Source organism: Tachyglossus aculeatus, unplaced genomic scaffold (assembly GCF_015852505.1).
Source record: "Tachyglossus aculeatus isolate mTacAcu1 unplaced genomic scaffold, mTacAcu1.pri scaffold_144_arrow_ctg1, whole genome shotgun sequence".
Classification (NCBI taxonomy): Eukaryota; Metazoa; Chordata; class Mammalia; order Monotremata; family Tachyglossidae; genus Tachyglossus; species Tachyglossus aculeatus.
In genome coordinates, this window is record NW_024044868.1 from 122,846 (window position 1) to 135,943 (window position 13,098).

General features: G+C 56.5%; 1 protein-coding gene across 1 annotated transcript; it reads right to left on the bottom strand.

Moving 5' to 3' along the window:
• Window positions 1-3,584: 3,584 nt before the first annotated feature.
• LOC119923098 (maestro heat-like repeat family member 5) lies at window positions 3,585-8,186 on the bottom strand. Its single transcript, XM_038742644.1, has 11 exons — window positions 8,067-8,186; window positions 7,539-7,723; window positions 6,987-7,124; window positions 6,646-6,760; window positions 6,231-6,374; window positions 5,788-5,964; window positions 5,265-5,420; window positions 5,039-5,164; window positions 4,551-4,653; window positions 4,225-4,293; window positions 3,585-3,685 (listed from the first exon to the last, which is right to left on the bottom strand). The coding sequence occupies exons 1-11, from the start codon at window positions 8,184-8,186 to the stop codon at window positions 3,585-3,587; spliced, it is 1,434 nt and encodes a 477-aa protein (XP_038598572.1).
• Between the last annotated feature and the right edge of the window lie 4,912 nt (window positions 8,187-13,098).

The window sequence follows — 13,098 nt, forward strand, 5'->3', positions numbered from 1 at the left end:
AAGGCGAGAACCAAGACCAAGCAGAAGATAAGGGCCAGTGCCATTTGGAGGAGCCAGATGGGGTAGGAGGGCCAGGACCAAGCAGAGGAAGATTGCCAAGGCCAGATGGGTGAGGAGGGTCAGGACCATGTGGAGGAGGAGTGCCAGGCCCAGACCTAGGAGGCGAGTGAAGATCAGACAGAGGAGGTGGGAAAAAGATCATTGGGAGGAGGAGAGCCAGGAGCAGGAGGAGGAGGCGGTCCAGGACCAGACAGATGCGGGTGGGCCATGACCAGGCAGAAGAAGAAGAACAGGATTAGCAGAAGGAGGAGGGACAGGATATGGGGGTGAAGGATGGCATGGATGAGGCAGAGGAAGGGGAAGTGGATCGAAGGAGGAGGAGGGCCAAAACTAGGAGGAGGATGCGGCGACTTAGATGGCGGAGGAAGGCAAGTACTAGTTGGAGGACCCAGGAGAGCCAGGATCTGGCCGAGAACGAAGGCCAGGAAATGCCGTAGCTGAAGGGCCAGTGTTTTGTTCAGGAGGATTACTTGTACCTGAAAAAGTTGGAGGGCCAGGAAAAGAACAAGAAGGAGGCCAAGACCAAGAGAAGGAGGAGGTGGAGGATCTAGCTGAGGAGGAAGCCACGACCAAGCGGAGGAGAAACTGAATCATGAGGAGGAAGAGGGTTAAGACCAGGCTAAGCTCGAGAACCAACACCAAGCAGAGGATGAGGGCCAGGGTCAGGTGGAGTAGCCAGATGTGGTAGGAGGGCCAAGACCAGGCAGAAGAGGATGGCCAAGGCCAGGTGAGTGAGGAGGGTCAGGAGCATGTGGAGGAGGAGTGCCAGGCCCAGGCCAAGGAGGCGGGTGAAGATCAGACAGAGGAGGTGGGGAAAAGATCATTGGGAGGAGGAGAGCCAGGAACAGGTGGAGGAGGAGGTCCAGGACCAGACAGATGGGGGTGGGCCAGGGCCAGGCAGAAGAAGAAGAAGAGGATCAGCAGAAGGAGGAGGGATAGGATATGGGGGAGAAGGAAGGCCAGGATGAGGCAGAGGAAGAGGACGTGGAACGAAGAAGGAGGAGGGCCAAAACTAGGAGGAGGAGGAGGAGGAAGAGGAGGAGGAAGAGGAGGAGGAGGCGACGTAGATGGAGGTGGAAGGCAAGTACTAGGTGGAGGACCCAGGAGAGCCAGGATCTGGCCGAGGACGAAGGCCAGGACAAGGCGGAGCTGAAGGGCCAGTGTTTGGTTCAGGAGGATTCCTAGTACCTGGAAGAGTTGGAGGGCTAGGAAAAGAACAGGAAGGAGGCCAAGACCAAGAGAAGGATTAGGCGCAGGATCTAGCAGAGGAGGAGGGCCAGGTCCAGGCAGAGGAGGATCTGGATCATGAAGAGGAAGAGGGTTAAGACGAGGCTGTAGGCGAGAACCAAGACCAAGCAGAAGATGAGGGCCAGTGCCAGGTGGAGGTTCCAGATGGGGCAGGAGGGCCAGGACCTGGCAGTGGAAGATGGCCAGGGAAAGGTGGGTGAGGTGGTTCAGGACCATGTGGAGGAGGGGTGCCAGGCCCAGGCGAAGGAGGAGAGTAAAGATGAGACAGAGGAGGTGGGAAATAGTTCAGTGGGAGGAGGAGGGCCAGGAGCATGTAGAGGAGGAGACCCTGGACCAGACGGATGACGGTGGGCCAGGAAAAGGCAGAAGTAGAAGAAGAGGACCAGAAGAAGGAGGACGGTCAGGATCTGGAGGAGAAAGAAGGCCATGATGACGCAGATGAATAGGACCTCCCTCGGTGCCGAGGGAGGAGGAGGGCAAAGACTAGGAGGAAAAGAAGACGGCCTAGAAAGACGAGGAAGGCAAGTACCGGGTGGAGGTCAAAGGTGAGCCAGGATCTGGCCGAGGACAAAGGTCAGGACTAGCCGGAGAAGGAGGGCCAGTGTTTGGTGGAGGAGGATTACCAGAACCAGGAACAGTTGGAGGGCCAGGAAAATATAGAGAAGGACGGCCAAGACCAACCGAAGGAGGAGGCACAGGATCTAGCAGAGGAGGAGGGCCAGGACCAGGTAGAGGAGGAACTGGATCATGAGGAGGAAGAGGGTTAAGACCAGGCTGAAGGCAAGAACCAAGACCAAGCAGAGGATAAGGGCCTGGGTCAGGTGGAGCAGCCAGATGGGGTAGGAGGGCCAAGACCCGGCAGGGGAGAATGGCCAGGTCCAGTTGGGTGAGGAGGGTCAGGACCATGTGGTGGAGGACGAGGCCCAGGCGAAGAAGCAGAGAGTAAAGATGTGACAGAGGAGGTCGGGAAAAATCACTGGGAGGAGGAAAGCCAGGAGCAGGTGGAGGAGGAGGCCCAGGACCAGACGGAAGAGGGTGGGACAGGACCAGGCAGAAGAAAAAGAGGATAAACAGAAGTCGGAGGTCCACGATCTTGAGGAGAAGGAAGGCCAGGATGAGGCAGACGAAGAGAACCTGGATCCTAACCCTAACCATAACCCTAAACTTATCCCTAACCGTAAACCCTAACCCTAACCCTAACCCTAACCCTAAACCCTAACCCTAACCCTAACCCTAAACCCTCACCCTAACCCTAACCCTAACAACCCTAACCCTAACCCTAACCCTAACCCTAACTCTAACCCTTAACCCTAACCCAACCCTAAACCTAACCCTAAGATAACCTCCTAGTAAATCTGTTTTTACCTAACAACCTACTCTTAATGCTCACAGACTGCTTTTTCATCTGTTTTTAACCAACAGCCGATTTTTTCGTCTAAGTGTTAATGCTAACAGCCTGGTATTTGAATCTATTTAAATCTAGCAGCCTGTTTTTAAAGCTAACAGCCTTCTTTTAATGCTAACAGCCTATTTTAATGCTAAAACAGCCTACTTTTAAATGCTAACCTCCTGTATTTAAAGCTAACAGTCTATTTTAATGCTAAGAGCCTACTTTTAAATCTGTTTTCACCTAACAGCCTGCTTTTATATCTAATAGCCTACTTTTAAAGCAAACAACCTACTTTTAAAGCTAGCAACCTACTATTAAATCTGTTCTTATCTAACAACCTACTTTGAATGCCAAGAGCCTAAGTTTGAGCCTGGAATCCAGTTCTTACCTGTGGCCTTGGGACCTGAAGAACAGTGTCCCAGAAGCCTGGGGGCTGAACAGTCCAGGGCCCACGGGTCACCCCCCCCCCCTCCGCCACACCCCTAGACTCTAGTGGCACTCCAATCTAAACCCCGCCCCAACTCCCTACCATCCTGCTGGCTGAAGGGAAGTCAGGCCCCACCCCTCGGGAAAGAAGTGGGAGTTTGACACCAGCTCGGTCCTGTCCCCACCGTCCCAGAGTCCTGGAGTTAGAGTCCACACCCAGGCTGGCCTCCATGCTCCCGGCGGCGGCCAAAGCAAAATTGGGGGATCTCGGAGAGGGCCGAGTCCCGTGAGCCACCTTCCCTCACATGGCTGTCTCGGGACGGGATTCTGTCCATTCGTCTGGGGCCAGAACCCATGGCACGTCCCAAGGCAGCCCCGCTGCTCCAGACCCGGTGCCCCAGGACCGTCCTGATGCCACCTCGTCCTCCTAGGTTTCTTTTCTCCCACGGGGTGGGGGCCCTCAGAGGAAGAACGGTTCATCGTTCTCTTTCAATCTCCGTTCGTAGGTGTTCAGGAATCTGCTGATCTTGGACGAGGAGTCGTTTTTCAGAGTTTCAATTTCTGAAAAGGGGTGGTAAAGAACACGTGTGATGCAAGGCAGTCCTCCACTAGAAGCTGTTCCCCTCCCCGACTTTGATCATGCCCCGGGGACATGGGCAGAGTCCTCCACTCCCCATCCAACTCCAATCTCCTGAGCCCAGAACTTCCCCTTGCCTCGTTCTGTCCTTCTACCACCACCCACCCAGGGCTGCGGAGATGGGAAAGCCTGAAACACGAGACAGAGGAAAGAAGAGGACAGAGAAATCAATCCGTCAGTGGATGGTATTTCCAGAGCGCTTACCATGTGCAGAGCACTGCATTAAGCTCTAGGGAGAATATAGTCAACTAGAATGAGCAGACAGATCGCTGCTAGAGGCTCAGAGGGCCAGCATTCAGAAAGGCGAGTGAAAGAGAAAAGCAAGACAGAGGAGGAAGCACAGAGCATGGCGAGAGACAAAAGAGAGAGAGAGAGAGAGAGAGAGAGAGAGAGAGAGAGAGAGAGAGAGAGAGAGAGACTAGGGGACAGATGGAAAGGGTGCGTGTCTTAGTTTAGGACTCACTCTGGAAAATGATTTTATACGTCTCGTAGGAGAGCAGCGGGCTTGCGGGATAGAGAGTGATGCTGTGTACTGTGGGGAAAGGAAACAAACTATTATTTTCCTCGTTTGTTTGCCCATCCATCCGTCCACCCGCTTCCCGGAAGGACGGCTGGAGAAGGACATGGCTTCCCTATCCAGCCCCCGGAGTCAGGGAGGAGGATCCAAGAGAGGCCTCCTCTGGGATCTGGCCAAGAAAAGGGGTCGGGCCAGATGGTGTGGCATTACTTTGTTGGTTTTTGGTTTGTTTGTTTGCTTGCTTTCCCCAGTGCTCTCCACTCCCCACTCACCGAGGAAGACAACGGCCGCAAATTTCACATCTGGTTGGATGCAGTTGGTATAGGCCAGAGCTTGGGACAAGAAAATGGGAAGGAAGTCCCCAAAGCTCTTCATCTGGGGAGGAGAAGAAGGAGAGTGAGAGACCCCAACCCATCCCCAACCTCCTTGACGATGCGCCCCAACTCTCCAACTGCCACTTCCACTACAGGACACGGGGCTCTCAACCTCCTCCTGGTCCCTTTCGCAGGGGAGCCGTCTCGGGGCGGACCGCCTCACCGTCGCCCTCTTTCCCTTTAGACGGTAAGGTCATTGCGGGCCGGGAACGTGTCTACCAACCATTCAACTGTGCTCTCCGAGGAGCTCGGTACAGTGCTGTGTACAGAATAATTACCCAACAAATCCCACCGATGTGCCCCGCAGGAGGGATCCGCGCCCAGAGTTCCCACCCCAGACCCAAGGACACCCCCTCCCAGCCCCCACCCATCCCTGTCGCACTCACCAAGGCCCTCCAGATGGTACCATAGGCCCTGCTCTCCCTCTCTTCCCACCTCAACATCCATCCGAGGACTCTGGAGTCCCTCCCGCCGATACTCTGGGCCAGCCTGAAGAATGTATATCTGGCTTTCTGGAAACAGAGAACCCGAGGGGTGGGTGTCAGGGGTCGGCAGAGCCCCGGACCAGGGGCTCAGAGAGGATGGGTACTGTGGAGGGTGGGGAAGACTCACTTTGGCCACTGTCGGGTGCTCGTCCTTCAGGTGGAAGAGGATGGGGAGGAGGCAGTAGATCAGCTTCTGACGGAGACGGGATTTTGGAACCGTCACACAGCTGCAGGCCACGGCTTCCAGCAGCTCCAGGGCTGCCACCCGCACTTGGGGTCTCTCCTGAGGAGAAATCCCCGGTGGAGTGTGTGGGAGGGGCAGGAGATGAGGGGAGGGCTACGGGCACCGGAGCGGGGGCTGTGGACTCCAGGGCAGGGACAACTTAGTGACTGAGGTCTTCGGTTGGAGAGTAAGGAGCGAGGACATCTCTGGCATAGGGTGGGACGCAGTGCCGGGCGGGGGGCGGGGGTGAGCCGTGGCTCGCCGCGGGTCTGACGAGCTGCGGAAGGGCAGCCGATGCCCCGAGCCCTGTGGGAGCTGTGGAAGCGGCCGCCTCTGGGCTCTGGCACAGCCGGGGTCGGGGCGGGAGTTCCCGGGCTCCGGCCCTGTGGCGGCTGCTCCCTTGTCCCCTCGAGGCCCTCAGACTTACGTCGTCAAAGAACGGGTTCAGCATGAGGACGATATCCTTAAGGAGGTGGCCGAGTCCCCGACTGCCCAGGCTGCGGACGCTGAGAGTCGCCGCGTCCATGGCCACTAGGAGTCCCTCCTGGTCCTTCTGGGTGATGCCCTCCAGGAGGAAGGGGAGCTGAGCAAGGAGCAGTGGGTGCTGAGGAGACGAGGGCAAAGAGGGCGACGGTGAGGCGGGCCGCCCCGAGACGGCTCCCCTGGCCCCTCGATCCCGGGGCCCCACCCGGACTTCCCACCCGGGGGCCGCCCCCGACCGCTCCCGGGAGTCCTTTGTCGCCCCGCTTCCCCTGCCCGATCTGGGCCCTCCCCGGGGGCGGGGTGCTCTCAAAGACTGTCCGGGTCGCGGGCTGGTGTTCCCCCCGGCCCTACACCCTATGGGGGTGGCCCTAGGGCTGGGCTCCAGACCTTGCCGTGGTTGAGGGGCAGGCTGGTGAGGGCCTGCAGGCTGATGACTCGCACCACGGGGTCGGGGTCCTTTAGGCCGTCCCGGAAGATTAACCGCACGACCTTGGGATCCAGGACAGTCTTCAGGCCGGGGGTCCAGATCAACTTCCACAGAAAATCGTGTCTGCGAGTGGACCGCGTAGGCGAAGGGGGTGGGAGTCTGATGCTCGGGAAGGCGGAGCCGGGACCCGCAGAGAGGGGGCAACGAGTGCCAAGCTGTTTGGGACGGGGGCGGGGACCAGTACCTTCCCGCTCCCCTTCAACCTCTGCCCACCCTCTCACCAGGGGTTCGGGGTCCGGGAGTCCCTGGCCGAAAGTGACAGTGCCCACCGCGGATCCGAGCCGTCTCTCCGGGGCCCTAGACCCCTGTTCTTACCTCGGCCAGCAGCCCCATGGCCACACTCCGGCCCTGCGGGTCTTTCTCCTGCAAAGAGCTGGCCACGATTGGCAGGAGGTCGGCCACCATCTGGCACCTGCTCTGGACCAGGGTCCTGGGGGAAACAGCCCCGCAGGGATGAGCTCAGAGAGGAGTCCGGGAAGCCCCGGGGCCGCGGAATTGGAGCTCGGGGAGGGCCAAAGTTAGGGCAGATAACTGCGGAGGCCACTCCGCACCCGCTCGTCCAGACCAATTTCTTGGGGGATCCTGCCCACCCCGAGACACACACACACACACACACACACACACACACACACACACACACACACACACACACACACCTGGCCAGAAGGGCCACGGCCTCCTGGAAGTTGTTGCGGGATGAGAAGAGGTGCCAGCCATCCTGCAACTCCATGGCTATGAAGCTCTGCCCATATCCTCTGGTGGACAGAAGCCCCCTCAGGGCCTCCAGGGCCGTCCTGAAAGCAACGAGGGTTTGGGGGTTCAGATCGGGGTGGGTGGTGCGAGAGGACCAGAGGGTGTCCGTCAGTCCTGACGATTCTGGGCATGTCCCCAAAAAGTCTTGTCCTGTCACAGGCAACACCTACACCCAGGGGTAGGACACACGGGACCTGACCTCCAAATCCCCCATCCCTGCCATGTTTGGTCCCCAGCCCAGCAGGGACAACCTGGACCAGGAGCTCCCTGGAATTTCTGCCATCTCCGGCCTCCCAGACCCACGGCCCATCGGCTCCCTGGCCCCTTGGAGCCCCCGGCCCCAATTCAGAGTCCTCGAGGGATCGGCCCGGTGATCGGGGGATGAGCCATCCGCACTTGGAGTATCTTCTTCACGGGTCCCTCTCCCCCAGCTCCACATCCCTCCGATCGCTCACCTCCAGGGACTGAGGGCAGAGGGGACGGTGGGCTCCACGGCCAAGACCACTCGTTCCCCCACCAGGCCCAGCTCCAGCACATACTGGATCTGGATGATGAAGGCCAGGAAGAGCTGGGGGAGGAGTTGAGCCACAGCCTCCGAGTACTCCACAGCAAAGAGAAGCTCATATAGCGTGTTCACAGCCTGATGGGGTGGCACATGGACTCAGCCAGAAGTTCCCCCCAACCCGACCTGCCCCCTGGCCTCTGTCCACGGCTCCCTTTGACCCCACACCCGGGGCCCACTCTGAGCTGAAGCCCCGGGCAGGGATAGGCAGCACCCAGCTCGGTGGCCCCTCTCGGGGCTTGGCCCCCTGTGCCCTCGAGGACAGCCCCCGACTCCCACCCCTGGCGCCCTGGGCAAACTCCCCAGGCAGCGGGGGATGGGTCGGAGGGACTGGGAAGAAGTGGGGCAGGGGTGGGGCTCAGTGCTAAGGGCTGCGGTCTCCAGCCAGCCCTGCCCTTCGATCCGTCCTTCTGGGTCTCACCCTGATGGAGCCTCGGCTGTGCCTCTCCCACTCGGTCCCGTTGCTCTCCTCAGGTAGAGGTCGTACCAACACTCTACGGAGCAGTTCCCGCATCATGCAGGAGGCGATGGAAGCATCCATAAAATTAAATCCATCAGGTCCGACCTCCCCAATGTCACTCCCCCACCTTCTTCAACCCCCCGGCTCTCAACACACTCTCTGCTACTCTCCCATACTTCCCAACGGTATCCTCAGAGGAACTCACCTCCCTCCTCTCAAGTGCTACTCTGGCCACCTGTGCTTCTGACCCCATTCCCTCTCATCTCATGAAATCTCTCGCTCCGTCCCTTCTCCCCTCCTTAACGTCCATCTTCAACCGCTCACTCTCCACTGGTTCCTTCCCCTCTGCCTTCAAACATGCCCATGTCTCTCCCATCTTAAAAAAAAAAAACCTTCTCTTGACCCCACCTCACCTTCTAGTTATCGCCCCATCTCCCTCCTACCATTCCATTCCAAACTCCTTGAACGAGGTGTCTACACGCGCTGCCTCGAATTCTTCAACACCAACTCTCTCTTCGACCCCCTCCAGTCTGGCTTCTGTCCCCTACGTTCCACCGAAACTGCCCTCTCAAAGGTCACCAATGACCTCCTGCTTGCCAAATCCAACGGCTCATACTCTATCCTAATCCTCCTCGACCTCTCAGCTGCCTTCGACACTGTGGACCACCCCCTTCTCCTCAACACGCTATCCGACCTTGGCTTCACAGACTCCGTCCTCTCCTGGTTCTCCACTTATCTCTCCGGTCGTTCATTCTCAGTCTCTTTTGCAGGCTCCTCCTCCCCCTCCCATCCCCTTACTGTGGGGGTTCCCCAAGGTTCAGTTCTCGGTTCCTTTCTGTTCTCGATCTACACTCACTCCCTTGGTGACCTCATTTGCTCCCACGGCTTCAACTATCACCTCTACGCTGATGACACCCAAATCTACATCTCTGCCCCTGCTCTCTCCCCCTCCCTCCAGGCTCGCATCTCCTCCTGCCTTCAGGACTTCTCCATCTGGATGTCTGCCCGCCACCTAAAACTCATCATGTCCAAGACTGAACTCCTTGTCTTCCCTCCCACACCCTGCCCTCTCCCTGCCCTTCCCATCACTGTGGACGGCACTACCATCCTTCCCGTCTCACAATCCCGAAACCTTGGTGTCATCCTCGACCCCGCTCTCTCATTCACCCCTCACGTCCAAGCCGTCACCAAAACCTGCCGGTCTCAGCTCCGCAACATTGCCAAGATCCGCCCTTTCCTCTCCATCCAAACCGCTACCCTGTTCGTTCAAGCTCTCATCCTATCCCGTCTGGACTACTGTATCAGCCTCCTCTCTGATCTCCCGTCCTCGTGTATCTCCCCACTTCAATCCATACTTCACGCCGCTGCCCGGATTGCCTTTGTCCAGAAACGCTCTGGGCATGTTACTCCCCTCCTCAAAAATCTCCAGTGGCTACCAATCAATCTGTGCATCAGGCAGAGACTCCTCACCCTCGGCTTCAAGGCTCTCTATCACCTCGCCCCCTCCTACCTCACCTCCCTTCTCTCCTTCTACAGCCCAGCCCGCACCCTCCGCTCCTCTGCCGCTAATCCCCTCACCGTGCCTCGTTCTCGCCTGTCTCGCCGTCGACCCCCGGCCCACGTCATCCCCCCGGCCTGGAATGCCCTCTCTCCCAACATCCGCCAAGCTAGCTCTCTTCCTCCCTTCAACGCCCTACTGAGAACTCCCCTCCTCCAGGAGGCCTTCCCAGACACAGCCCCCTCCTTCCTCTCCCCCTCGTCCCCCTCTCCATTCCCCCATCTTATCTCCTTCCCTTCCCCACAGCACCTCTAATATGTATATATGGTTGTACATATTTATTACTCTATTTATTTATTTATTTATTTTCCTTGTACATATCTATTCTATTTATTTTATTTTTTTAATATGTTTGGTTTTGTTCTCTGTCTCCCCATTCTAGACTGTGAGCACACTGTTGGGTAGGGACTGTCTCTATATGTTGCCAACTTGTACTTCCCAAGCGCTTAGTACAGTGCTCTGCACACACTAAGCGCTCAATAAATACGATTGATTGATTGATTGATTGATTGATTGGCACATTGTAAGCGCTGAAGGAATACCATTACAATTACTATTGTTGTCTGTCTGATATGAAAGAGGGCGGGCATTCTGGGCCAGAGGGAGGATGTGGGCGAGAGGTCGACGGCAAGATAGAAAGGATCACGGGAAAGTGAGAAGATTAGCGTTAGGGGAACGAAGCATGCTGCCTGGGTTGAAGTAGGAGAGAAGCAAGGTGAGGTAGGAGTGGACAAAGCGATGAAGTGCTTTAAAGGCCAGGGTGAGGAGTGTTTGTTTGAAACAAAGCTGGATAATAATACAATAATAATGATGATGGAATTTGTTAGGCGCTTACTATGTGCAAAGCAGTGTTCTAAGTGCTGGGGGGATGCAGGGTGATCACGTTGTCCCACGTGGGGCTCACAGTCTTAATCCCCATTTTACAGATGAGGTAACTGAGGCTCAGAGAAGTTCAGTGACTTGCCCAAGGTCACACAGCAGAAATGTGGGGGAGCCGGGATTAGAACCCATGACCTCCAACTCCCAGGCCCGTGCTCTTTCCACAGATAAGCCCCAGCTGGAATTTCTTGGGGAGTGGGGAAACAGGGTCTGAACGTTTTTGCAGGAAAATGTTTCAGGAAGCAGAATGGAGTGTGGACTGGAGTGCGGAGAGAGAGGAGGCAGAGAGGTCAGCAAGGAGGCTGTTACACTAATCAAGGAGGGATAGAATAAGTGCTTGCATCAGTGTGATAGCCGATTGGATGGAGTGGAAGGGGGGATGGGGGCGATATTGTGAAGGTAGAATTGAGGGAATTGATTGCTGGCCGGACTGTGTGGGTGGAAGGGGACAGTGGAGTCGATGCTCATGCCAAGGTTATGGGCTTCCTGTGCCCATCTTCCAGGAATTTTTGTGATATTTAGCATTCCATTTTCTGTTGAGTTTCTTTTTGTGAGGATGGGACCCTGTATATATGGGTACACGGTGGGTCTCCAATTTATACGTGGCAAATGAGAGAATGCCCTCCTGTCTGGGAAATCCTCAGCCTAATGGTTGAGCAGCCAAAAAGGCACAATGGGCTCAGGAAAGGATTTGGATAAGGCAAAGGTCCAGGAGCTTTCCTGTGTGATACAATTACCTTCTAGAGCCCCACCTTTAGGGAAATGGGGAAGTAGCCGGAGTAGTATTTCCCTGTGGGAGCAGGGGGGGATCTGACTACCGCCTAATTGTGACTTGAGGAGAGTGAGGGAGGTCTCAGGTGACAGACAGCCCCAAGACCAGGAAACCATAGAGCATCCCCAAATCATTTATTGGTCATCATGTCCATCTCCCGCTTCTAGACTGTAAGCTTGTTGGGGACAGAGAATTTGTCCACAGACTCTACGGTGTGGTGCTCTCCCAAGATCTTAGTCCAGTGATCACTCGATGGATACCATCGATCGATGGTGCTGGCTTACATCAGAGGGACTGGCTACAATCAGGGTTTATTGTATTGGTTAAGCACTTGGCATGTGGCAGTCACTGCACTTAACGCTGCTGTAGGTGCACGATTATCGGGATGGATACAGTAGCTGTACCACATAGGGCTCAGTGTCTTGACCCCCATTTTTCACATGAGGGAGTTGAGGCCCAGAAATGTGGAGTGACTTGCTAAAATCACACAGCAGCCAGGTAGCAGAGCCAGGATTGAAATACAGGCCCTTCTGTCTCCCAGGCCTAGGGTCTAGGAGACACTGGGCAACACTGCCTCTTTCTGTGACTTGTGTCACACCACTGTGCCTTGTGTCTCTCGGTCTACAATCCCAAGCCCCCCACCCCAACACGCCACTTATTGCCTGACATCAAAGGTCAATCCCACTCCCAGCCCCTCCCTCCTCAGACCCCTCCCTCCCCCCACCCCCGGGTTCCTACCTGATTTTCTAAGGCTGTGTTCACCTGAAGCAGGATGGAGAGTATCCGCATTGCCTGCCCCACCCTGGTCAGGTTGGGGCTTCTCAAACAATTCAGGACTTGGAGGGAGAGATTACTCAGCTGGGGCGAGGTTAGGTTCCTGATCCAGGACTGGTGGGAGGAGAAGCGGGCGTCAAGGAGCGATGGCACATTCTGACCACTTAATAGTAAGAACAATGATAGCAATAACAATAATAGTACTTGTGACATTTGTTAAGAGTTTACAGTGGGCCAGGCACTGTATAAAGCCCTGGGGTGGGTCCAAGAAAATCGGGTTAGACATAGTCCCCGTAGCACCTGGGGCACACTTTGTCAATCCCCATTTTCCAGGTGAGGGAACTGAGGCCCCGAGATGTGAAATGACTTACCCAAGGTTCCGTAGCAGACAGATGGCAGAGCAGGGATTAGAACTCGTGGTCTTCTGACTCCCAGGCCCCCTGGCCTATCCCCTCCCCACTCCCGCCTCACATAGCAGGGAGACTCTCTTCTCCCCTCCCTTCCCCCAGCCTCACACCCCCGGCCCCGGAGAGGCCCAGGCCCAGAGGAATGACCAGGCCCAGGGAGTGTTGGCTCTTACCACCAGATCGCCGTGAGACTGGGATCCGTAGAGCTCACTGAGCACGAGATCAAAACACTGCTCTGGGAAGGAGGGAGAAACCCCGCGGTGAGAACTCGCTCAGTGATGATGATGATGGTATTTGTGAAACGCTGACTATGTGCCAAGCATTGTGTCTGGGTCTCTTTGCCCCCTGCCCCCAATCACCTCCCCCAGACACCCCGCCAGCTCCAGAACATTCTGAGGACGGGGCTGCACCCGGCCCCTCGCAACCCCCCTACCAACCTACCCCCCCGAAAAAACCCGGCCTCTGCACCCCACCCTCTATCTCCTCTTTCTATTAACTTTGGTTACGGTACTTGCTATGCGCTTACTCTGTGCCAGACACTCTATTAAGCGCTAAGGTAAACAGAAGGTAATTGTGTTGAACACAGTCCATGTCTCACATGCG

Coding starts and splice junctions, on each gene's coding strand:
- LOC119923098 (XM_038742644.1), bottom strand. CDS start 8,186: ATGGATGCTTCCATCGCCTCCTGCATGATGCGGGAACTGCTCCGTAGA. Junction 7,125..7,538: donor TCTGCCCTCAGTCCCTGGAG/GTGAGCGATCGG, acceptor CGTTGCTTTCAG/GACGGCCCTGGAGGCCCTGA. Junction 6,761..6,986: donor GCCGTGGCCCTTCTGGCCAG/GTGTGTGTGTGT, acceptor TGTTTCCCCCAG/GACCCTGGTCCAGAGCAGGT.